Source organism: Camelus bactrianus, chromosome X (assembly GCF_048773025.1).
Source record: "Camelus bactrianus isolate YW-2024 breed Bactrian camel chromosome X, ASM4877302v1, whole genome shotgun sequence".
NCBI classification, from domain to species: domain Eukaryota; kingdom Metazoa; phylum Chordata; class Mammalia; order Artiodactyla; family Camelidae; genus Camelus; species Camelus bactrianus.
This window is the reverse complement of record NC_133575.1, coordinates 18,627,750-18,652,633: the sequence shown is the minus strand read 5'-3', so window position 1 is coordinate 18,652,633 and position 24,884 is coordinate 18,627,750. Positions and strand designations below refer to the sequence as shown.

Genomic DNA, 24,884 nt, shown 5'->3' with positions numbered 1-24,884 from the left:
AGCTCCTGCTAAAGAGGCAATGACAGGCCACCCATGACCTCCCTCGCCACCCCTCCTTCCTTCACGAGGTGCAGCTGGTGGGCCCCAGGGGGCACCTGGCTCCATGTCAGCTATTCCTGGTTGTGGCCTGGTTTGGAAAGATGAGCTTGGCCGATCTGATCCTCCCTTTAGGAATCTGAATTGGGAAACATGGAAAGAAGCAGTATGTTGGTAGGAGCAGGAGCTGGGGCTGAAAGGCTCAACCCAAAGTGGTTGAATGAATGTTGGGAAGGGAGGCTGAGGCAGCCATCCTGGGCCATGTTCAAGCTGAAGTTGATGGCGGGGAAGAAGGAAGAGACTTGAATGTAGTGGAAGGACCTAGAGTCACTTGGAGCAGGACAGAAAGAATCATGTGCAGAGAGCACTCTGGGGGCAGGCGCTGCTGCTCTCCTAGCCCCCCGCCCCCGGCTTCCGTGCCAGGGTGGCTGTAACATAACCTTTCATCTTTTGAACTAACTTTAGTATCAGTTCCTTTCCATCAGGAGAGCCAAATTAGAACACACTGCCTGTAAGGGCTGGAACGGGGATTTGAACCCCCATTTTGTGGTTACAGAGCCTCTGCTCTTGTCACTGCTCCTGCACCTCCTTTGCCACCTCATCTCTGGCCCATCCTGGCCCACAAGGTCACCTTAATGGGTTAGAAAGAGAACCAGTAACAGACTCAAGTTTCCTGGATCCATGTTCCAAATCTTGGTTTGCTTTCAGAGCCCTGAATGGGGTGAGGGCGGGGTTTAAGAAAGTCTCAGGCAACTGAGAGGTCTCCAAACAACTCTAGGGCAGGGCTCCAGCTTCCAGGACGGAAGGTGCTGCAGTGGGGAGGGGGGTGGGGGCAGGGCAGGATGGGTCCTTGGTAGTGCAGAGGAGAATGGGGGCACCTCCAGGAGGTGGACCGATCTTACCTGTGCTTCTGTCCCCAGTTCTAAGATAATGCCGGACTTACTTGAGTGAATGAATGAATACGCAATGTTTACAGTGACTCGTCAGCTGCAGCTCTAAAAATATTGCTGATGATGTAGCGATGACCGTGGTAACAACACAGTTGAAAGACTACACGTGGACAACTCCGGATTGCATTTGCCCTGTTTTCAAAAATACGGCTCGCTTTGCCTTCCTCTGTCTAGAGAGAGTGAGGTTTTCATTTTAAGAGGCTGACTAAAAAATGCAGAGCCACTTCCTGGGCAGACTTCCAAGTGACTACATCTCTCTGACAGCACTCCCCGGAGCCCCAGCCCAAGCGGCCTGGGGCGGGGCCTCCAGCCGTTGGTGGCTGTTGGAGCCCCCACAGGAGCAGTTATCTGCAGCCCGCCAGAAATGCTGTGCTTTTAGGCCCTCCCCGGGTACAGATAACGACTTTGGCCTTTGCGCTGAAGAGACGTCAGAGTTTGTGATTGGCCAGGCCGGTGTGTGTGAAATCCAGATGTCTGCCTCGCTCCTGAGTATGACATTCCTTCCAGCCGAGTACCCCCGGGTGTGGGTAAGTCTCTGCCCTTGTTGATTGGGAAACGTTCCAGGCTGAGCATCGTGCCTTTCCAAGGGCATGACTTAGCATATTTCTTCATCCTGTTAAGCCTCAGTTGCCTTTTCTGTGAAAGAGAGATGGTGGTGTCTTGTGCTGGAGAAGGATGGAAAGCCTATGGGAGGAGAGCAGTCTCTAGCCGTCATCGTAGGGTGCCGTGAGGCCTAGAAGAGAGAATGTGTCCAGAGCATCTCATCTGGTACCTGGCAGATACTGGACACTGAAGAGCTCTTATTTCTGAAGCATCAATCAAAAAAAAAAAAAAAAGATTTCAGTGACTATGTCCCTGTTTTTATTTCCAACAGTACTATATTTCTCTGAAAGACTCCTCAGTGGATCTGTTTTACTTCTTAATCATACCTGCATAGCCAGTAGAAATACAACTTCAGGGGAAGTTAGTGCCAAAGGAAAGTTTGTCCGACTATATTCCCTTTCTCTTTTTCCCTTCTAGACCCTGACTGCACCTGCCCCATTTGCAGACGAAACCAGCTGCCAGTGCCAAGCACCCCATGAAAAACTGACCATTGCTCAGGCCCGCTTAGGAACACCAGGTGAGGCTGTGCTTCTTGTTCTTCGGACGGGCCCTGTCCTGACATCTCAAGGAGCAGAAAGGCCCATCATTGCTTGAGAAGCACTTGCTTTCAATCCGAGAGTTGAATTTAGAGATGTTAGCACAAAGCAAGCCTCACCCCTAGAGTTGCTGATTCAGTCCAACAGGGGTGAGGCTCCAAAATGTGTATCTCTAAGAAGTCCCCGGGTGATGCTGCTGCTGGGGGACCAGGCTTACCCCTGGTAAGTGGTAAAGCTGGGATTTGATCTCAAACCCGTCTGGGCTTGAGCTTGATCTGCCAGCCACGACACTCCACTTCCTCTTTAAGACTAGCTTCAGGAGAGTGAAGTGTGGAAAAGAGCGGGCAGAGTTAATAAGCCTTGTAGTGACTTCTTGTGAGAAAGGCAAAAAGAGGCTTGAGGTGGTAGTTCAGAGCACGTAAACCACTGTGCAAAGGATCGCCTGGTAAGTTTGTGAAAGAGGCAGATGTTTTGTGCGTGTTCCAGCCCCAACATCTGGGGTAGGGCCCAGATACCTGCATTAAAAAAACCAGCCCAGGTGATTCTGAAGTTGATGGTCTACAGACCATACCCTGAGAAATGCTGACCCAGCAATAAATCTAAAAGATGCAGTGAAAGTCCAGGCAGGGGGTTAGGAAGAGAACAGATTTGCTCTCAAGTTAAAGGGTGCCTTTAGGCCTGAGCAGAAAGGACCCTACTTTTCTAGGGAGAGGAAAGGGAAGCAGAACTTACTCTTCCTCTGCTGAGTGCTATGCCCTGTCTGTTCTCTGTTTCATTCAGTCTTTGCAAAAACTGGGTGAGATGGGTATTAATTGTGTCCTTTCTGCCAATGAGGCAAATGAGACTCGGAGAACTTGTCAGATGTCTGCGCTGACTGGATAGAGCTAGGATTCGATCCCAAGTCCCTCTCCCCTCGTGCCCCTGCTGTGTCCACCACAGCGGGCCGCCCTGTGAGCACGCGCCGTGGCAGACCATGGAGCTCAATGAGAGCATGCTCAGACTTTGCACTAGAGAGCGAAGGTGTGTGAACAAGACAGATAGAAGCTGTGATCTTCTGCAGTGGCGGGGCTGTCTGCCTGCCCACTGCTGTCGCATCAGCACCTAGAGAAGTACTGTATGCTCAGTAAATACTTTGTGAGTGAAGGAAGGGAGGAAGGAAAGTTTGGGATAAGAGAAGGAACTTCTCATCTGAAAATAGAATCAGAGAGCATTTGGCCTGATGCTTTGAGCCGGCATCAGGCTAACTGGGGGATACCAGGTGCCTGTATGCTGTCTAACCACCAAGTGGTTTAAGGCCCAAGAATCAGGCTAGAGTAAGATGGTGGTGCATTTTGAGATAGCTATGTGGCGGGCCCTGGGGAACACAGGGCACAACAGTAGAGGTGAGATGGAGCAAAGGTGACCTACAGCTCTCAGACCTTCTCCCCTCTTATCTCAGGTGATGGCACTGGGAAGTTATCCAGGAGAATTTGTGATGTTGGTAGGCGTCTGGCCGGGGGAACTTTTTTATTCAGAACTTCTAACGTCAGTGTTATAATGTGACAAGTTAGCTCTTTGTTTACTTAGAAGGCACATACTCGTCTTAGACCACACTCTAATAATCACTATGATCTTCAAACTTTAGCTTGCCTAGAATTCCTTGAAGGGCTTGCAAAAGCAGACTTCTAGCCCTGCCCCCAGAGGTTCCGATTCAGTCCGTCTGGGTGGGGCTTGAGAAGCTGCACCTCCAACAAGCTCCCAGGTGGCGCTGAGGCTGCCAGTCCTGGGACGGCGCTGCAAGGACCGCTGCTTCAGAGTAACTGTTGGTAGTGGCTGGAGGAGTGTCATGGAGATTAGCTAAATTTAATTGTTGGAGCTTTGTACTGTTACTAGAGAAGCTCACAGAGTTTTAAAAATCTTGCTGTTTGAGTATTATTTAAGATAACAAGAAAAACATTATTTTTTTGAAGTGTTAGTTAATTTGCAAGACTAGGAAGCAATTACTTTTCTGTGGCGCTGTCTTGGGCATTCTATCAAAAAGACAGTAAATCTGTACTGGGGGTTTATAACGTGCTTCAAGGTTATAGTCACACCTGAAGGCTTTCACTGACTCCTTCACTGGCCTATTTTATGACTTCATACAATTGCTTACCTTACGTTCGCCGTCTTAGGTCTATTCACACAGAGCTGGTGTATAAGTTCTAAAAGAGGCAATGACAAACTCTGCTCATAGCTTTTAGCTCCTGGACCTCATCTGTGAGGACACAGGGTGACGAACCTCAAGAGAAGGAACAAGGTAGAGCAATGGGAACTGGCACCTTCGATCTTAGCTCAACCAGTCATTTGCGGAGCTATGAGCCCACAAGGTGGAGTATGTGTCCTGAGACAGGGAGACTTAGTCCTCTGCCTTGAGAGAAAGGAAAACTTCAAGTGATTGTTTTATAGGTTCCTTTTAATTAAGCTGACTCTTTTTCTTAAAGGGAAACTCAGTTCTGCTTTCCTATTTTCCTTCACAAAAAAGGGAATTTGAGTTTTACAAATTCATTTTTCAAGAGCCACCTTAATGAATGTTGCCTTCTGTCTGTGCCACCTGTACTATAATTTACTTAGTTTTTCTTTTTTTTAATTATTTTTTTAAAAAAATCTTGGTTTTTTGGGGGGGAGGGAGATAATCAGTTTTATTTATTTTATTTTGTTTTTAGAGGAGGTACTGGGGATTGAACCCAGGACCCTGTGTATGCTAGGCACACACTCTTCCACTGAGCTATACCCTCCCCACCTCCATAGATTTTAAAAGGTTAATTTTTGTGCCACCTTTTTTGGACATCAGCAGTACACACAAAAAATACTAGTTACCATAATTAATGGGCTTTTAGTAATAGTCTCTCTCTCTTTCTTTCGCTAAGACTCCTTATTGGCATATAGTTTTCTAGAAGGCTGCATGAGTTGAAAGAAAGAGCAATGGGTTTGGTTTGCACACACACTTCATCATAGGTTGATGGTAGGATGTTGGGTAAGCTGCTCAACTTCACTGAGCTTCCATTTGCCCCTCTGTGAGAGGATATTAAGTCCGCTCTCCCCTACCCACCTCACAGAGTTGATGGAAAGATTAAGTGAAATGTATGTGCTTTGTAAATCGTATGTACTTTTAAGGCATTGTTAATGTGCTACATTTAAAGAGCCGTAATCAGAAATAATCACCCTTTTATTGTTGCTTGAATCTGAAACAAAACCAAGAAACAGTACAACATGCCCTACAACAGTGTAAGTTCCGACGTCATGTAGTTGGTGACTGTCGCCTGTCTGGCCGTGTGGTACGTGTATGTGTAACTTTTTAACCAACTGCCAAACTGCTTTCCACTGCGGTTGTACCATTTTACATTCCCATCAGCAGTGTATGAGAGTTCCAGTTGCTCTATATCGTCATCAACCCTTGGTGTGGTCCATCATTTTAAAGCCTTTTTGGCCATTCTTGTGGGTATGAAGTAGTGTCTCAGTGTAGCTTTAATTGTAGTTCCCTAATAACTAATGATATTGAGGATCTTTTCCTGTACTAATTTGCCATCCATATATTTAGTTTCTTTGGTGAAGTGTCTGTTGAACTTTTTTTCTCTGTTAAAAATGAGTTGTTTATCTTATTATTGTGTTTTGAGGGTTCTTTATATATTCCAGATAAAAGTCTTCTATCAGATATCTATTTTGCAAATATTTTCTCCCTAAGAATTGCCTTTTCATTTTTGTAAAAATGTCTTTTGAAGAGTGAAGGTTTTAAATAAGCTTTAATGTATCAATTTTTTTTGTTTTATAGTGTGTCCTATTTGGTTCCAAGAAATTTTTGCCAAACCCAAAGTCACTAAGATTTTTTTCTGTTTTCTTCCAGAAGTTTTTTAGTTCTAGCTTCACATGTAGGTGTGTGATCATTTCAAGTTAATATGCTGTAAGATGTGTGGTAAGCACATCCCCCTTCACTGTTCGATTTACTTTAAAATGCTGAACAATCTACAGAAATTAGGAATGTAAGATCCAGGAAGTTAAAGTATTCAGATTTTACCCACCATAATGTACCATGGTCATTATTTATATCCATGATCTTCGAGCAAATATTAAGCATCATTTTGGTGTTACATGTAGTTTGTTATATTTAAATTATTTGAAGCATGGTAATCCACATGTGGAATACAGACATGCATTTTGTCAAAATATCACATTTATCTGATATATCTTGCTCTGACCTTTCAGGATAAACAGGAATTTACTTGAAATATTTTTTTAAAAAATTTACAATAATCTGTGGGCAAAAAGTCTATATTGCCATTGTATTCATTTTCTATGCTGTATAACATACTGCCACAGGAGCAGATCTACCAATGGTCAAGCTTCTGGATGAGAATGGAGCCCTGGGTGACACGGAAATTATTATTATTTTTTGAGCCTTGTGAAACCCTGAGCAGAGGACTCAGCTAAGCCAGGCTAAAAACAATGCACATTTATTATGTCATAATTTCCATGGATCAGGACTCTGAGCCTGGCTTAGCTGAGTCCTCTGCTCAGGGTTTCACAAGGCTCAAAAAATAATAATAATTTCCGTGTCACCCAGGGCTCCATTCTCATCCAGAAGCTTGACCATTGGTAGATCTGCTTCCGAACTCACTCAGATTGTTGGCAGAATTTATTTCATTATAACTGTAAGACCAAAGATCTAGCTTCTTGATGGTTGTCAGCCAGAGACCACCTTCAGCTTCTAGAGACCACCTGCAGTTCCTTGCCTCGTGGCCCTCTCGAAACAGGGCAGCTTGCTTCTTCAAAGCCACCAAGGGAGAAAGAATGAGTAGGCTAACAAAATGGAGTCTTATATACTATAACATCATCATGGAAGTGACATCTGTCATCTTTGTCATAGTCTCCCAGTTAGAAGCAAGTCACAGGTCCCATTCCCACTTTAAAGGGAGGGGACCGCACAAAGGCATGAACAGTAGGAAGTGGAGATCACTGGAAGCTACCTTAGGGTCTCTCTACTATGGCCATAGGTTAGGTGTCCTCCATCTGTGGTCACTGCCAGACCTCTAGCTTCACAGGCCGGTGGTTCCCAGCATAGACCTTCTGGATAGTCCCTGGATGCCTAAAACGGTGTCCAGAAAAACCTCAAACAAAAGATTAAAACAAATGAACATACAAACTAACTTAAAAAGCCACAGTCTGTTTAAAAAAATCATTAGCAGGGTATAGCTCAGGGGCAGAGTGTGTGCCTAGCATCACAAGGTCCTGGGTTCCATCCCCAGTACTTCTGTTAAAATAAACAAATAAATACATACATACATAATTACTTCCCCCCAAAATAAGAAAATAAATAAAATTATAAAAATTAAGAAGAATTTCAAACATTACCAAAAGTAGAACAATATAGGGAATCTTCATGTGTCCAGCACCCACTCATACCTAACAACCTCCATCCTATGGCCAGTCTTGCCTCATCTACTCTCCCTTCTTGAATTATTTGAAACAAAATCCCAGGCTTCCTGTCATTTCATTCATAAATATTTCTGTATATATTATATGTCTTAATAACTTTTTTTGAAAAAGACATAATCACTATACCATTATCTCACCTAAAAAGTTAACAGTAATTCTTTAATATCATCAAATATCCAGTGTTCCAATTTCCAATTGTCTTATGTCATCATTTAGTTATAGTCTGTATGAACCCAAATCCAAATAATGCCCATACTTTACAGTATGGTGAGATGTTTTAAAAATACCTTTTAATCTGCGAGTCTCCTCTCTATTCTTTTCTCTCTCTCTCTCTCTCTCTTTTTTTTTTTTTTTTGAAGTTTATTTGTTGAGATCAGGGTTTTTTTTTTCCTTTGGTTGATTTTTCTTTCTTTCTTTCTTTCTTTTTTGGTTCTGTAGGGTTTCCCAGTCTGGAAATTGCTGACACACTACAATTTTTTTAAAGTGAGCTTATTGCAAAATCAACTCCACAAATACTCTTCAAAGATTTACTAAATGGCCTTTTTCTCAGTAATTACGACATCTTTCTTCTTTTCTTTCCTCCCTGCTTCCTGAATTTATTTATCTTGATCACCTCTGAGTCAATAACAAAAAGTTCTGCAAAACTGCCATCTGCTTTCCCCTGGGGTTTAGATCTTCAAACAAATTTTCCTCAATTGAATTCAAATTGAATAAAAGCATTGAAACCAAGGATCCCTCATTAGACAGTTTGTTATTTCAAAGTATTTTCTGTTTACTGTGCCTTATTTAGAATACAGCATAATCCTATGAAGGCAATTCTGTTTGTTCAAAATGGTGTATAATTGGGAATAATTGCAATTCCCTATCTGACAAAGTCTCTCGAGTTTTGTTATTAGAGAAATTTAATTTATTGGAAAAATTGTACCAGCTGAATCTATTAATATAATGTTCCTTTTACTTCATGTTCTAAATTAATGAGGTTCTACTACATCAAGAAATAATCACAATTTTAAATTGAAGTCTTAAAGATCTTTCAACAGATGTGTGCATTGATTACTTTTTTAAAAAATTTATAACGTCCATATAATACATGCATGTAGTTTAAAAAGTTAGTAGGACTCAGGCTTATAAAACAAACCAACCAACCAGCAGCGCCTTTCCCTGCCTGGCTCACTCATGATTCTTGTTCCCCGGAGGCACTCAGCACTTGACAATCAACTTTCCAAAACGTTGCTGACATCTGCATCCACTGTCCTTGCCTTTCTTGTTTCCTCTGCCCTTGGGGGGGATTATACCTTTTTCATTCTTTCTCAGTAATTCTTGTGGTGTTTGGGAGGAAGTGGAGATAATTGTGTGTATGTGTGTTCAGTTCATCATACTTAGCTTGTAGTTTGCCATTTTAAAAATTTTCTAGATCCTTTGTCGAGAGTCCAGAAGGGTAGAAAAGTTGAAACCCAAACCCTCTACCTCCCTATGTCTCCCTCTTATTTGAGGGGAGGGATCTCTGGGCTGGCTCAGCCAAAGTGCAGTTTCTAGCTCAGTCTCCTGGCTCCCGGGCAGCTGTACTGAAGTGTGTCCCTCTTCCTCAAGAAATGGCACTTCCCAGAGCACCATATGCCACTGTGAGAGTGTCTGTGGTGGCCCCTTCCCTCTTGACCTTTCTCTCTAGGAAGGACTGTATATGGTGGGTCTCTTGCCTCCAACCCTGAGCACCACCCCCACATGTCACTTTTGCTCCCCGACTCTCCTCCCTTTGGGGCATGAGACCCCACCCACCCACCCCATGTCTCAGGATACCAAAGAAGATAGGGAGTGACCTTTGTGCAGTGATAGGCTGTAGTATGTTTAACACCTGGCCCTCCAGAGGGAAATAAGCCCTGATTTGAGCATTTGCCAATTTTTGTGGTGTAAATCCTCCCACCAAGGCTGATTTCAGACTGCCGTGGTGACTTGGAGTGGGAAGAGGTGCACAGCTGTATCTCTGAGCAGTATGTGCAGACTCCCACGTGGCACAGCGTTTGGGAACCGGACCCGGGGTGAGGGGGTCTTTATTCAGGACTGCCAGATTCAAGGATGAAGCCATTTGTCCTTTTCATCGAACTTCTTAGTCACTCCTGCCTTGATATTTCTGCTGGGCTGACTCTGCCAACCCTTTGGTTGTGCCTGGTCCATCAGAATCTGCCAGCTGAGACACCCGAGACTCTTCTCTGGGTCAAGAAAACTCCCGAGTGTTCTCTGGCTGAAAGTGTGTGTTCGGGTCGATCTTAATTTTGTTGTTTTCACTCTGCTTTGGTGTCCTCAGAAGAACCTCTTGGTTAATTTCATATACTAATATGAAACTCAAGGTACGTAGACATTGTGTCTTCTCCAGGTCAACCTTCTTACAGGGCTATACTGATGGAAGAGTTAGATAACTGGGATTCCTTCCTCTGCACTTCTGTTGATGATGTTTTCTTTCTTCCACAGTTGACAGGCCTGTCAGAGTATACGCAGATGGAATATTTGACCTCTTCCACTCAGGTCATGCGAGGGCACTTATGCAAGCAAAGACACTGTTTCCCAACAGCTACCTGTTGGTAGGAGGTAAGAAGTGCATTTTCTCTTTGTCTAGAAAAATTTTATCATGTGCTTCCTGAAAAGGTCCTCTTTCAGAGTTCTGTCATTAAAACCTCATGCTGTTAATGCTCCCAATTCAGCCCACATTGGGTCACTTGCTCGCTGCCTGAAATTTAAAGTGACATTTAAAAACCCATAGGGGGATTAACACAGTATTGTAAACGGACTATACTTAAGTGAAAAAAACAAAACAAAACAGGGGAAATGGCATCATGAGATGGCACACCACTGATGCCCCGAGAAAGACAGACTAATACCACCAAGGGTAACTGTTCCATGTTTTCCACTAACACCGTTCGTCTTGTGTTTGAGGCATGATCCAATTTCTGTTTCTGAAATTTTCTAGGGTTCCGGGAATATTACTGATTTCAAATCTTGGAGACCTGAGGGGATCCAGGATGATTAATGGGAACCAAGATCATTGTGTATTTCCTTTGTGTGACCCACAGCACTTAGGACAATGTTGTGCTAATAGTAGTGGCTTCCAACAGTCCTCATTACTTGAATTTATGCACAGTGTGTTAAAGAGATGGAGATTTATATACCTAAGTGATCTTGGTTCACAATGTAGGAACTGACTGACTTTGTAACTTGTGGCCAGAGACAGATGGTTAGACATAGACTGAACTTTTCTTCTTCCAGAAGGCCGATAGATTTGAATTTGGGTTAAAAAAAAAAAAAAAGTATCTGACCTGGGAGACTTGTGTCTCATCTTTGTAGCTTCTGGAAGCAGCATTTCCTTTCACCACGATCATTTTTTGGTGGCATTACATGAACTAGACACCATCAACCCTTAGACCTCTACTGTGAGGAAAAAATGTGTTGTAAAAGACTACATATCTGTTTTTTAAAGTACTGTGTTATCTTCCACAAGTTTAAAACTACCTTTTGGATGTTTAAGAGGAGTCTTGCAGATTTTGCTGAGCATGGTGACCATGTGGTTGTTGAATGGCGTTCTTTATCATTATTCTCTTTAAAACAATTGGCAATACTATGAAATATCTTTTAATCACCCTATTCATAAAATTCAGGGTGAGCCTATATTTCATGTATCTCCACTAATTTAATTGTATTCAATTCGTAGTCTGTTAAACAGAATCTCTAACCTCCTGGGTGTAGTCAGATTTCTACAGGGACATGGTATTGGAACTCAAATCCCACGAGTGGCCTGGCTATGGTGAATGCATTTTGGTAAAATTGGCATAAGACAAAGAACAATCTTCCTTTGATGTATATAGCAGCTGCCTTCCTCTAAAATTCAGCATTTATCACAGCTGTTCCTGAAATACTTTGCGAATATATGTAAAACAAAGTTAGGGACTAGATTCAAATAATTTTAAATAATTATGCAGAGACAGTTGGAAATCTTGCAGGATGTTGGAGAATTCTTATGTGGGGTTGCCCCACACATAGCAAGATGTTTAGCATTGTTGCACCCTGCTCGCTAAATGCCAATTGCTGCCTCTAATCGTAGTGACAACTAAAGATGCTCCACAAATTTCCAAAAATGCTTCCTAGGCGATGGTGAAGCCTTTGTTGAAAACCATTGTCTTAGACTAAGGGTCTTCACACTTTGTTCCCCACAATCCATAAAAGAAATTTGAAAAACTATATACCTTCTTACAAATGTTTAAGTTGATATCTAAAATTTTCCATCCTAAATTTAAATAGTTGTAAAAGTTGTAGTTTCTGGAATATTGCAGATATTAACATTTTCCAAAATTATTAAACTTTGTTTTTTTTATTTTTTATTTTTTTATGAGAATAGAAAAGGAGTTTATTAGGGGTGCGCTGCCATAGACCACAGCGGGCTACACAGATGAGAGTTGCCTGTGTGAGCACCAAGGGCCGGTTGTTGGGGTGTTTTAATAAGGTTGGGTCACAAGGTGCCTGATTGGCTTGTACACAAGCCTCTGGATTGGCTGTAGGTTAGGTAAGAAGTTTATGGTCCTTGAAGGGTGGTGGGGTTTCTGACTCTAATAAAGTAGGCTGAAACAAGCCAGCCTGAGCTGTTGCGAGATTAAGTATGACCTAGGGCTATTAGTCTGTTAGGGCAAACATGCCCAGTAAAGAATGTGCTTTATCTGTTGAGGGATCACAGACAGACATTTGAAAGCCCAGAAATGGGGGTCGATGGACTTTGAAGGACGTCAGTGGGCCCCACATTCCCCCCTGACAGATTGGCAGTGACAGATCTTTGGAACAGGGGTGAAGGTCTCATCTTCCGTATCTACTTCCTGCTGAACTGTGGGTGTCACACTGTCCCTGCCTGTTGTGCCAGTCTGTCCGGGGTTGTGGGGCCCTCACATCCCTGCAGCCTTAAAGGTGGGAGTGGAAGGAGACCCCAGCGGCATCCAAGGGCTGCATCACCAGGATGTTGGCTTGGTTCATGGCAGCAGTCTTGGTAGAAGGGGTGTATTGTTCCTAAGTTCACAGATCTTGGACCTCAAAGAGAGACGGTCGTTTTTGTAAGAGGATAACAACATAAAAGTAGGCGGATACCAAGATAAAGAGCTAAACTCAGGAAAAACAAATTTAAGAGTGTCTGAAAAGAAAGACCACATCCCTTCAGGGATCTAGGAAAAGACAATGGAGAACCAGTCGGAGACCTGTTTAGTGACTACTTTTCTGTGAGCATTGACACACCTGACCCACTGGGGATATAAGTACAGCGAATGGGTCCCCTCGGGTGCGACGTTAAGAGCCACGTGGTTTTGTAAGACAGCGCTCCTTAATGGCCGAAGCAGATGTCACCCTTAATGATTTTAGTGCTTTTTTAAATATGAGGAGATGCAAGAATTTGGGCTCATAAAATCTTTTCCTGAAAATATCTATCTGAAGGCCTGTTTTGCCAGTTTTCCCAGAGCACAGAGCGCCTCATTCTAGATCTGCGTCCTGAGCTCCTTTCAGGCTGCGCTGAAGGTCAATGATTTCAGTGGCTTGTGACTTACTCCTTGTAGAGGCAGATGGCAAGTGCCCTCATGATCATAAATTCAACCATGGCTTGGGAGGCATTTCCTGACCATTTCATCCCACAGTGCTAAGGGTGCTCATTCCTAGGTCAGGTGAGGGTTTGTTGACAGGCCACTCAATGTGCTAGTATGGGGCTAGGCCTTATAACCAGTAGCAAAAAGTCTCTGGACCACCTGTCTGACTAGCCTGTTATGGTCCAGGGAAACATTCCCTCTTGTTGCTTCTTCCCATATCTAGAGTTACACTATTACAATCACAAATCTCCTATAGAACTAGGTATCTGGTTAACTGCTTCAAGTTGCTACTTGTTGCTCTAATTGAGGTTGAGTAACTTTAGAAGAAAATTCATATCTATGGCCAGGATCAGAGCAGGTATTAATTGGCCAGGTGAGGGAATCCCACCTACTAATTATCGCTAGAGGCCTGAACAAAATTATAACCTCTTTCCTCTAGAATAAATTTCCTAAAGGCATACCAATTAGACCCTTAGAGTGGAGAGAAAATCCACCAAGGGAACCCCGGAGTACTGGATATAAGTAGTTGACCCTAAACATAACAATTGAATTAACTTTAACTCTGCATAAGATCACGAAATACATTTAGATTACTGAGCTTTAGAAACACACCTAGAGTGTTTTTGTGATAATTCAATTAAACTTTGTAACAATCCCCAGGGGCAGGACAACTTTTTGTTGGCTATGTCTTGTACCCTTTCTCAAAATTTGCATTGTAAAAACATGGATCGTACGTTGAGTATGTTTAGCTTTGTAAGAAATCTCCAAACTCTTCCAAAGTAGCTGTACCATTTTGCATTTCCACCAGCAATGAATGAGAATTGCTTTTGCTCCAAATCTTCACTAGCATCTGGTATTCTCAGTATTTTGTATTTTGCCCATTCTAATTGGTGTATAGACTGTCTGATTGTTGTTTTATTTTATAATTCTGTGATGACATATGATGTTGAACATCTCTTTTTATATGCTTACTTAACATCTGTATATCTTCTTTGGTGAGGTGTCTGTTCAGATCTTTTGTCCATTTTTAAGTCAGGTTGTTCATTTTCTTGCAAGTTTTAAAAACATGGTGAGATAAGGGTTCCTGGAGAAGACTAGGTAGAACATTTGCATCTTATTGTTGAGTTATGAGTTCTTTTATAATTTGGATAATAGGCCTTTATCATTTGTGTCTTTTCAAATATTTTCTCCAAGTCTGTGGTTTGTCTTCACAGTCCATTGACATTGCCTTTTGCAGAGCAGAAGTTTTTAATTTTAATGAAGTCCAGTTTACCAATTGTATCTTTGGTGGATTGTACCTTTGGTGTTGTATCTAAGAAGTCACCGCCATGCCTAAGGTCATCTACGTTTTCTCATATGTTACCTTCTAGGAGTCTTATACTCTTGTGTTTTATGTTTTGATCTCTGATCCATTTTGAGCTAATTTTTGTGAAGGGTATAAGACATGTGTTTAGATTCCTTTTTTTTTTTTTTTGCATGTGGATGTCCAGTTGTTATAGCACCATTTGTTGTAACAACTTTGTTTCATTGTATTGCCTTTGCTCCATTGTCAAAGATCAGTTGACTGTATTTATGTGGATCTATATCTGGGCTCTCTATTCCATTCCATTGATCTATTGGTCCATTCTTTCACCAATGCTACACTTTCTTGATTACTGTAGCTTTATAGGAAGTATTGAAGTTGGGTAGTACCAGTCTTCCAACTTTGTTCTTTTCCTCCAATATTAATTTGGCTCTTCTAGGTTTTTTCTGTCTCCAAATAAACTTTACTATCACTTTATCATTAGCCACAAAATAACTTGCTGGTGTTTTGGTTGGGATTGCATTGAATCTATAGATCAGTTGGGAGGAATTAACATCTTGACAGTATTGAGTCTTCCTGTCTATGACCATGAAACATATTTCTATTTATTTTGTTCTTTGATATCATTCATCAGGATTTTGTGGTTTTTCTCATAAAGATCTTATATGAATTTTATTAGATTTATACCTAGTTATTTCATTTATTGGGGGATGCTAATGTAAATGGTAATGTGTTTTTAATTTCAAAGTCCACTTGTTTGGTGCTGGTATATAGGAAAGTGATTGACTTTTTAATTAACCTTGTTTCCTGTAACCTTATTCTAATTGCTTATTATTTCTAGGAGGTTTTTTGTTGTTGTTGATTCTTTAAAATTTTCTACAGAGATGATCATGTCACCTATAAACAAAAGCAGTTTTATTACTTTCTTCCCAATCTGTATACCTTTTATTTCCTTTTCTTATTTTACTGTGCTAGCCAGGACTTCAAGTACAGTGGTGAGGGGGGCATCCTTGTCTTATCCCTGATCTTAGTGAGAAAGCTTCAAGTTTCTCACCACTAAGTATTATGTTAGCTGTAGGGTTTTTTTTTTAACATTTTTTTAATTGAGTTATAGTCATTTTACAATGTTGTGTCAAATTCCAGTGTAGAGCACAATTTTTCAGTTATACATGAACATACATATATTCATTGTCACATTATTTTTCACTATGAGCTACCACAAGATCTTGTATATATTTCCCTGTGCTATACAGTATGATCTTGTTTATCTATTCTGCATTTTGAAATCCCAGTCTGTCCCTTCCCACCCTCTGCCCCCTTGGCAACCACAAGTTTGTATTCTATGTCTATGAGTCTATTTCTGTTTTGTATTTATGTTTTGTTTTGTTTTTTAGATTCCACATATGAGCGATCTCATATGGTATTTTTCTTTCTCTTTCTGGCTTACTTCACTTAGAATGACATTCTCCAGGAGCATCCATGTTGCTGCAAATGGCGTTATGTTGTTGGTTTTTATGGCTGAATAGTATTCCATTGTATAAATATACCACCTCTTCTTTATCCAGTCATCTGTCGATGGGCATTTAGGCTGTTTCCATGTTTTGGCTATTGTAAATAGTGCTGCTATGAACATTGGGGTGCAGGTGTCATCCTGAAGTAGGGCTCCTTCTGGATAGATGCTCAGGAGTGGGATTCCTGGGTCATATGGTAAGTCCATTCCTAGTCTTTTAAGGAATCTCCATACTGTTTTCCACAGTGGCTGCACCAACCTGCATTCCCACCAGTAGTGAAGGAGGGTTCCCTTTTCTCCACAGCCTCTCCAACATTTATCGTTTGTGGACTTTTGAATGACGGCCATTCTGACTGGTGTGAGGTGATACCTCATTGTAGTTTTGATTTGCATTTCTCTGATAATTAGTGATACTGAGCATTTTTTCATGTGCCTATCGATCATTTGTATTTCTTCCTTGGAGAATTGCTTGTTTAGGTCTTCTGCCCATTTTTGGATTGGGTTGTTTGTTTGTTTCTTATTAAGTCGTATGAGCTGCTTATATATTCTGGAGAAGAAGCCTTTGTCAGTTTCATTTGCAAAAATTTTCTCCCATTCTGTAGGTTGTCTTTTTGTTTTACTTATGGTTTCCTTTGCTATGCTGAAGCTTGTAAGTTTCATTAGGTTCCATTTGTTTATTCTTGCTTTTATTTCTATTGCTTGAGTCGACTGTTCTAGGAGAACATTTTTGAGATGTATGTCAGATAATGTTTTGCTTCTATTTTCTTCTAGGAGGTTTATTGTATCTTGTCTTATGTTTAAGCCTTTGATCCATTTTGAGTTTATTTTTGTGTATGGTGTAAGGGAGTGTTCTAGCTTCATTGCTTTACATGCTGCTGTCCAGTTTTCCCAACACCATTTGCTGAAGAGACTGTCTTTATTCCATTGTATATTCTTGCCTCTTTTGTCGAAGATTAGTTGACCAGAAGTTTGTGGGTTCATTTCTGGGCTCTCTGTTCTGTTCCATTGGTCCTTATGTCTGTTTTTGTACCAATACCATGCTGTCTTGATGACTGTAGCTCTATAGTATAGTCTGAAGTCCGGAAGAGTTATTCCTCCAGCCTCTTTCTTTTTCTTCAGTAATGCTTTGGCAATTCTAGGTCTTTTGTGGTTCCATATAAATTTTATTATGATTTGTTCTAGTTCTGTGAAATATGTCCTGGGTAATTTGATAGGAATTGCCTTAAATCTGTAGATTGCCTTGGGCAGTATGACCATTTTAACAATATTGATTCTTCCAATCCAGGAGCATGGACTATCTTTCCATTTTTTTAAGTCTTTAATTTCCTTAATCAGTGTTTTATAATTTTCCGTGTATAAGTCTTTCACCTCCTTGGTTAGATTTATTCCAAGGTATTTTATTACTTTGGGTGCTATTTTAAAGGGGATTGTTTCTTTACTTTATTTTTCTGTTGATTCATCATTAGTGTAAAGAAATGCAACTGATTTTTGAACATTAATCTTGTAACCTGCTACCTTGCTGAATTCTTCGATTATTTCTAGTAGTTTTTGTGTGGACCTTTTAGGGTTTTCTATATATAGTATCATGTCATCTGCATATAGTGACACTTTAACCTCTTCTTTTCCAATTTGGATCCCTTTTATTTCTCTCTCTCGCCTGATTGCTGTGGCTAGGACTTCCAGGACTATGTTGAATAGGAGTGGTAACAGTGGGCAGCCTTGTCTTGTCCCAGATTTTAGTGGGAAGCTTTTGAGTTTTTCACTGTTGAGTACTATGCTGGCTGTAGGTTTGTCTTATATAGCTTTTATTATGTTGAGATATGTTCCCTCTGTACCCACTTTGGTGAGAGTTTTTGTCATAAATGGTTGTTGAATTTTATCAAATGCTTTTTCTGCATCGATTGAGATGATCATGTGGTTTTTGTCCTTTCTCTTGTTGATGAGATGTATTACATTGATTGATTTGCATATGTTGAACCACCCTTGTGTCCCTGGGATGAACCCCACTTGATCATGATGTATAATCTTTTTTATGTGCTGTTGGATTCCATTTGTTCATATTTTGGTAAGAATTTTTGCATCTATATTCATCAGTGATACTGGTCTGTAATTCTCTTTTTTGGTGGTCTTTGCCTGGTTTTGGTATCAGGGTGATAGTGGCTTCATAGAATGAGTTTGGGAGTATTCCCTCCTTTTCAATCTTCTGGAAGAGTTTGAGAAGGACTGGTATGAGTTCTTATTTGTATGTTTGGTAGAATTCCCTGGACTTTTATTTGTAGGGAGGTTTTTTATTGCTATTTCGATTTCATTTCTAGTGATCGGTTTGTTCAAGTGGTCATTTTCTTCTTGATTCAGTCTTGGTGGACTGTATATTTCCAGAAACTTGTCCATCTCTAGGTTATCCATTTTGATTCCATATAGTTTTTCATAATATTCTCTTATGATATTCTGTATTTCTATGTTATTTGTTGTAATTTCTCCATTTTCCTTTCTTATTTTGCTTATTTGTGCTCTCTCTTTTTTCTTCTTTGTGTTTGGCCAGAGGTTTGTCGATTTTATTTACTCTTTCAAAAAACCTAGCTGTAGGTTTTTTAATAGACACTCTCTACCAAGTCAAGGAAGTTCTTCTCTATTCCTAATTTGCTGAGAGTTTTCATCATAAATGGGTATTGGATTTTATCAAATGCTTCTTCTACATCTATTGATATAGTCATGTGATTTTTCTTCTTTTGCCTGTTGATGTGCTAGATTACATTAATTAATATTTTATTTTTTATTTTTTGGATTTTTAAAAATTTAAGTATAGTTAGTGTACAGTATTATATAAGTTACAGGTGTACAACATAGTGATTCACAGTTTTTAAAGGTTATACTGTTTATAGTTATTATAAAATATTGGCTATATTCCTTGTGTCATACAATATATCCTCATAGCATATTTATTTAATACATAATAGTTTGTATCTCTTAATCCCCTACCTCTGTCTTGCCCCTCCCAACTTCCCTCTCTAAACTTGTAATGACTAGTTTATTTTCTATATCTGTGTGTCTGTTTACCTGGGATAAATCACACTTGGTCACAGTGAAAACATTTTTTATACATTGTTGGATTTGAGTTTTTAATATTTTGTTTAAGAGTTTTATATCTAGGTTCATGAGAGATACTGGTCTGTAGTTTTCCTTTATTGTAAGGTGTTAATTTGGTTTTGGTGTTAGGGTAATGTTAGGGTAATAGAATGAGTTAGGAGGCATTCCCTTTACTTCCATATTCTGATAGAGATTGTAGAGAATTGGTATAATTTCTTCCTTAAAAGGTTGGTGAACTTCTCCAGAGATCCCATTTGGGCTTGGTGCTTTCTCTTTTATTGATTGAATTTCTTTAATAGATAAAGGCCTGTTCATAATGTCTGTTTCTCCTAGTGTTAATTTTGGCAGCTTGTGTCTTTCAAGGAATTGGTCAGTTTCATCTATGTTACCACATTTGTGGCCACAGAGTTGCTCATTTTCCTTTATTATCCTTTTAATGTCCTTGAGATCTGTAGTAATATCCTTTTTCATTTCTGATATTAGTCATTTGTATCTTTTCTCTTTTTGCTTTGTTAGCTTGACTTACCAAGTTTATTGATCTTTTCAAAAAACCAGCTTTTGTTTTTACTGATTTTCTCTATTCATTCCTGTTTTCAGTTTCATGGTTTTCTGCTCTGATTTTTATGATTTATTTTCTTTTGCTTACTTTGAGTTGAATTTGCTCTTCTTTTTCTAGTTTACTAAGATGGAAGCTTAGATTGATTTTAGATATTTATTCTTTTCTAATATATGCATTCAATGCTATAAATCTCCGTCTAAACACTATTTTCACTGTATCCCACAAATTTTGATGAGTTCTGTTTTCATTTTCATTTAGTTCAAAATAGTGAAAAATATTTCTTGATTTATTCTTTGACCCATGTGTTATTTAGAAGTGTATTGTTTAATCTCCAATTATTTGGGGATTATCCAGCTATTTTTCTATTGTCAATTCCTAGTTTAATTCCATTGTGATCTGAGAGCAGACATTGTAAGATTTCTGTTCTTTTAAATTTGCCAAGGTATGTTTAATGGCCCAGATTGTGGTCTACCTTGGTGAATGCTCCATGTGAGCTTAAGAAGGAGTGTATTCTGCTGTGGTTGGATGAAGTCATCTGTAGATGTTAATTACATTCAGTTGATTTATGGTGCTGTTGAGTGCACACACGCACACAGACACATACACATAATAGAATATATTGTTGCTATTATTATTTCGAATATACTGTTACCTGTTAGGTCAATTAAGAGTAAGAGAAATAAAAGTTTTTGTTTTATCTTCACTTGTTCTCTAATGCTCTTCCTTTTTAAAATGTAGATCTGAATTTCTGACCTATATCATTTTCATTCTTTCTGAAGAACTTTTTAAAACATTTCTTGCAAGGCAGGTCTACTGGAAACAATTCCCTCAATTTTTGTTTGTCTGATGAAGTCTTTATTTCTCCTTCCCTTTTAAATGATAATTTTGTATGGTACAGAATTGGAAGTTGGTGGGTTTTTTCTCACAACACTGTAAATATTTTACTCCATTCACTTCTTGCTTGCATTGTTTCCTGTAGTGAAGTCCACTGTAATTTTTTTTTTAATTATGAGTTTGTTTATTGACTATTGGTATTGAGATTAATGTGTTCTTGATACTTTCTGTTCTCTGCATTCTTTTTTTATTGAAGGATAATCAGTTCACAAATATTGTGTCAATTTCTGGTGTACAGCATAATGTTTCAGTCATACATATACATACATATATTTGTATTCATATTCTTTTTCATTATAGGCTACTACCAGATATTGAATATAGTTCCCTGTGATATACAATAGAAACTTACCATTTATCTATTTTATATATAGTAGTTAGTATCTGCAAACAATGTAATTTTTACTCTCGCTCCTCTATAGGTAAAGTGATTTTTTTCGTTTTTTTTTTTTTAACCTCTGGCTTCTTTTGAGATTTTTTTCCTTTCGCATTTATCTTTCTTGGTGTTCTCTAACATTTAAATGAGAAGAGTGAGATGAATTTGTAGATGAATATTTTTGTAGATGAATATGTTACTGCTAGAATGAGATAGGGTTTAACATTGATTTTATTCCTAGTTTTCTTTGTTACAGATGTAAGTGCTGAAATATTTTGTTCACACAAATATTTAGATGGAAATGGAAGAAGTTTGTTATACTGATGCCACTCAATCTTTGAACTCCTGAGTTATTTACCAAATATCACAAAAATAACTTCTTATTGTCATCAAAATAATTGTAATGGTCTATCAAGTGATAATTTATTAAGATCCTCTTTCAAATTTGTTGTTAGCAATAGATCAGAAATTATCTGACTTGCAAATATGTTTCCAAGCTATTAGAATAATTTGTTTTCTCCCTTTCTAGGAAGTATAACATAAAGGCTTTACCAAGACTTTTTAATGACTCTTAATTATAACCCTTAATCTTTTACTTGAAAGCAATCTTTTCAACCAGATACACTTACAAAGGGTTGGGGAAATAGAAATATTGATAACTGCATCGCACCATTGCCAATCCAGTACTTTTTGATAAAATGCATTTGTCATTTTGCTTAAAACTTTAAAAAAACACAAACCTTGGGGCTGCAGTCTTAGCTCACTGAATTTGCAGAAAACAGCATTTAACCTAGAAAGTTGCCATTGTCAAGCCTACTAAAAACCTACGAACTAAAGAAAAGCCTTTTGAATTCAAGTGTATTAATATATTTCAAGAAGCTTTATTAAAAACCACTGAGAAATAAATTAAAGAATCCATAGTATAAAAAAGAATCAGTAAAGGGAGAGGAGGGTACTGTTCAGTGGCAGACCACAGCTTAGCATGCATGAGGTCCTGGGTTCAATCCTCAGTACCATCATTAAAAATAAACAAACAAACCTAATTACCTCTACCTCCCAAAAAACAAACAAAAAAAAGCCCCCAAAATAAAAAAGTATTTAAAAATATTAAATAATCAGTCAAGATTTAAATGATGTAGATCTAATATAACAAGTTACAATCAGGACAAAAAGTTACAAAAATAAAACAATGTCCTTAATTTATAGTAATGCAATATAATTTATTAAAAAATTATATGATATTTATAATAAGAGTAGTGTGATTTTTTTAAAAGGCATTCTTTCTCGAAATACTGGTGTATGTGTGTATTAAACTCTGGTGTTTGGCTTTTGGGAATAATTAATTAAAATCAAATATAAACATTAGAAATAACTTAATTATCTTTATTAGATAATCTGGTTATACTTTTCCTATGAATTTAAGGATAGAAAAATGTATATACTACCAAAAAGTAATTTGGAATAGATATTTATTTTTTGTTATGAGATGGAAAATAATAAACATTTAAAGATGAAATGGGATAAAGATGATCTGTAGGTGAAATAAATGTGAGTTGATACAGTAGATACATAACTTCCTTTTAAAATAATACATATGAAATCTGGAAAAAATTATATAAATGTTTATCCATGTGTTTATTCCAATGTATTTTGAAACATGATAATTCCAGAAAAATATTCCAGTTATATTTCTACAAAGCAGTGGCACCAGCCTATGCAGCTTCGACTTATTGAAGTGATTTTGAAGTGAGCAGCAGGAAAAATGCTTACTCCTTAACTGCAAGAGAAAAGGCATTTTTAGGATTCAATATAAGTATTGAGAATAGCTGGGAAAATGCTTACCCTTCACTACACGAAAAAGCAATTTTTATCATTCAGTATTTCTTTCCAATGCTCCTTTTGCTTTGAATTCCTGGGCCTCATCTGTCAAGATCCTTGTGTCCTTTGATAGTAGTTGGGAGAAGGAAGAGGTAAAGTTGTTAGATAAAAATTTGCATTTCCCCCACTCTACCATATTTAGTTTCTTATGTCCAACTTCACCTGTAACAGAAAGGTGTGCAAGAAAGAAAAAGACAGGAAGCCTTCATTGGTTCATGGTGCTTTGCATAGTCATTAAATGAGAGTCCTGTTTGGTTTGGTCTCAAGATTTAATTCCTTGTCCCTAGCAATGCAGTGTAGTCAGGTTTGGATGATGCCTTTCTTTTGTGAAGTGGAGGAGGGTTGGTTTTGGACACAGAGGCTTTCTTGGATCAATTAATTTTAGAAAAGTGTACCCTTGGAAGTTGAGGATATGGAAATCGATTCCTTTAAAATTACCAGTGCTTGGAAACACTACCTCTTTATGTATCTCCAGGGGTAGTGTACCCGAGTTTGAAGACCATTGCCTTAGACTATCTTTCTTAGGTTTCACAAAAGAACTTACTGGCAGACAATTCCATAGTGAGGAAAGGTAGGGAGCCCTTTAAACTAGGTATTCTGTGTTGTTGGTTGAAAGGCTGGCTCTCGTTATTATGTGTGTAGTGGGCAAATAAAATGCTTACAGAGAGCTGAAAGAACCTGCTGCGCTGACTGTGGACCCCCTTACACCTGCAGGTGGGTTTGTTGTAGGAGTTTCTTTGGGTGGAGCAAGGGCTTTGCTCATGAAACCACCATGGTCGGGGCAAGTGCACGGACAGGTACGGTTGAAATACTTGGTATTTGGCAGAAACAAATGATTCAAAGACCAGAAGCTGTGACAACTGGAGGTGCTACAGTCTACTTCCCAACCTTAGGCAATAACAGATACCAAAACTGCCATAATGACATTGTGCATTATGATTATAACACTTGCATTTTTAATTTTAAAGGATGTAATCAGTAATAACTTAAAAATTTTTTATGCAAGCTTACCCTGTGGGCATTATTTTAGTGAATTGAAACTCTTCAGTTGTAAAGCCCTTTTCCCCCTCTATTTTAATTAAAAAGCTCATGTCATTTAAAAACAAGACAAGAAATTACAATGTATATCAGGGTTTTCCCCCAGAAATTTAAGGATACGAGTCACCACATACTCACTTCTGCCTCACAAGAGGGGAGGAAAAAAATAACAACAATAGAAATGGTATTCCTACTAGAGTAGGCATATATATGTTACTCTGTATGTGTGGGTTTATCCTCTATTGTATTTTAGTTGAAATTAAATATTCCTCTTAGACTCCATTTTGCCTGACTGGTGGGAAGTTCAGTCTCGGTCCTTGCTGGGGTTTCTTCACCTCCTTAGAGTCAAACAAGATTCCAAAATGTTGACAGAAACAGAAGAGGGGCTTGCAGTCTGCCGCCCAGCATCGTTTTTGCACTTCCCTCCTCATCTGAGCCCACAAAATCACTAGGAGGGAGCGAACCCACTGTGCCTGTACAAGGTGAGGCACCTGCGCTCTGTGCCCAGGTGAACCTCAGTGTCCTCAACCCTCCTGAGGCCCTGCTGCTCATGGGATCTGCAGAACTCTGACCTCTTTGTCCTTTGGAGGAATCTTCTGTCTTTATAGAATTCTCCCAAGGAGCTCTAGCTTGGGGAAAACAGCAGCCAGAAAGACAGACAGGCTGCTTCCAGCAGCTTGCACCTCACAGCTTCTGCGGGGGAGTTTGTACCAAGAAGCTGGCCACCTGCTTGGAGTGGGGGCAGGGAAAAGACAGAGCCCAAAACACAAATGAATATCTCCACAAATGGTCCTATATTATTAGGACTATTAATAAGTGGCAAACGTGACTGAGCATGACTCTCTGCTCACACAGATGCTCAAATTTCATTTTTAAAATAATATTTTTTAATCTCTCTTTCTGGGGGGAATTATTTTTTAGTGGAGTTGCTGGGGATTGCATTCAGGACCTCGTGAGCTACAGCCTCCTCCTAGATGATCTAATTCAATTCTCCAAACTTTGTCGTGTTTTAAAGACAGACATCTGAGGCTTAGCTTCAGTAACTTTCCCAGTAATAAGTAGC

The 24,884-nt window shown here is 39.3% G+C and overlaps 1 protein-coding gene across 2 annotated transcripts in view; it reads left to right on the top strand.

Annotated features, from left to right (window-relative positions):
- PCYT1B (phosphate cytidylyltransferase 1B, choline) overlaps window positions 1–24,884 on the top strand; it is a 116,784-nt gene that overhangs the window by 24,049 nt on the left and 67,851 nt on the right. Inside the window, exons 1-3 of one of the 2 annotated variants that reach the window (XM_074359603.1) lie at window positions 985–1,513; window positions 2,007–2,106; window positions 10,040–10,156. In XM_074359603.1, the coding sequence (XP_074215704.1) occupies window positions 1,199–1,513; window positions 2,007–2,106; window positions 10,040–10,156 (532 nt within the window). In that variant the 5' untranslated portion in view covers window positions 985–1,198. Of the gene's footprint in view, window positions 1–984; window positions 1,514–2,006; window positions 2,107–10,039; window positions 10,157–24,884 lie in introns of those variants that run through there. The other variant, XM_074359604.1, reaches the window with a different exon arrangement.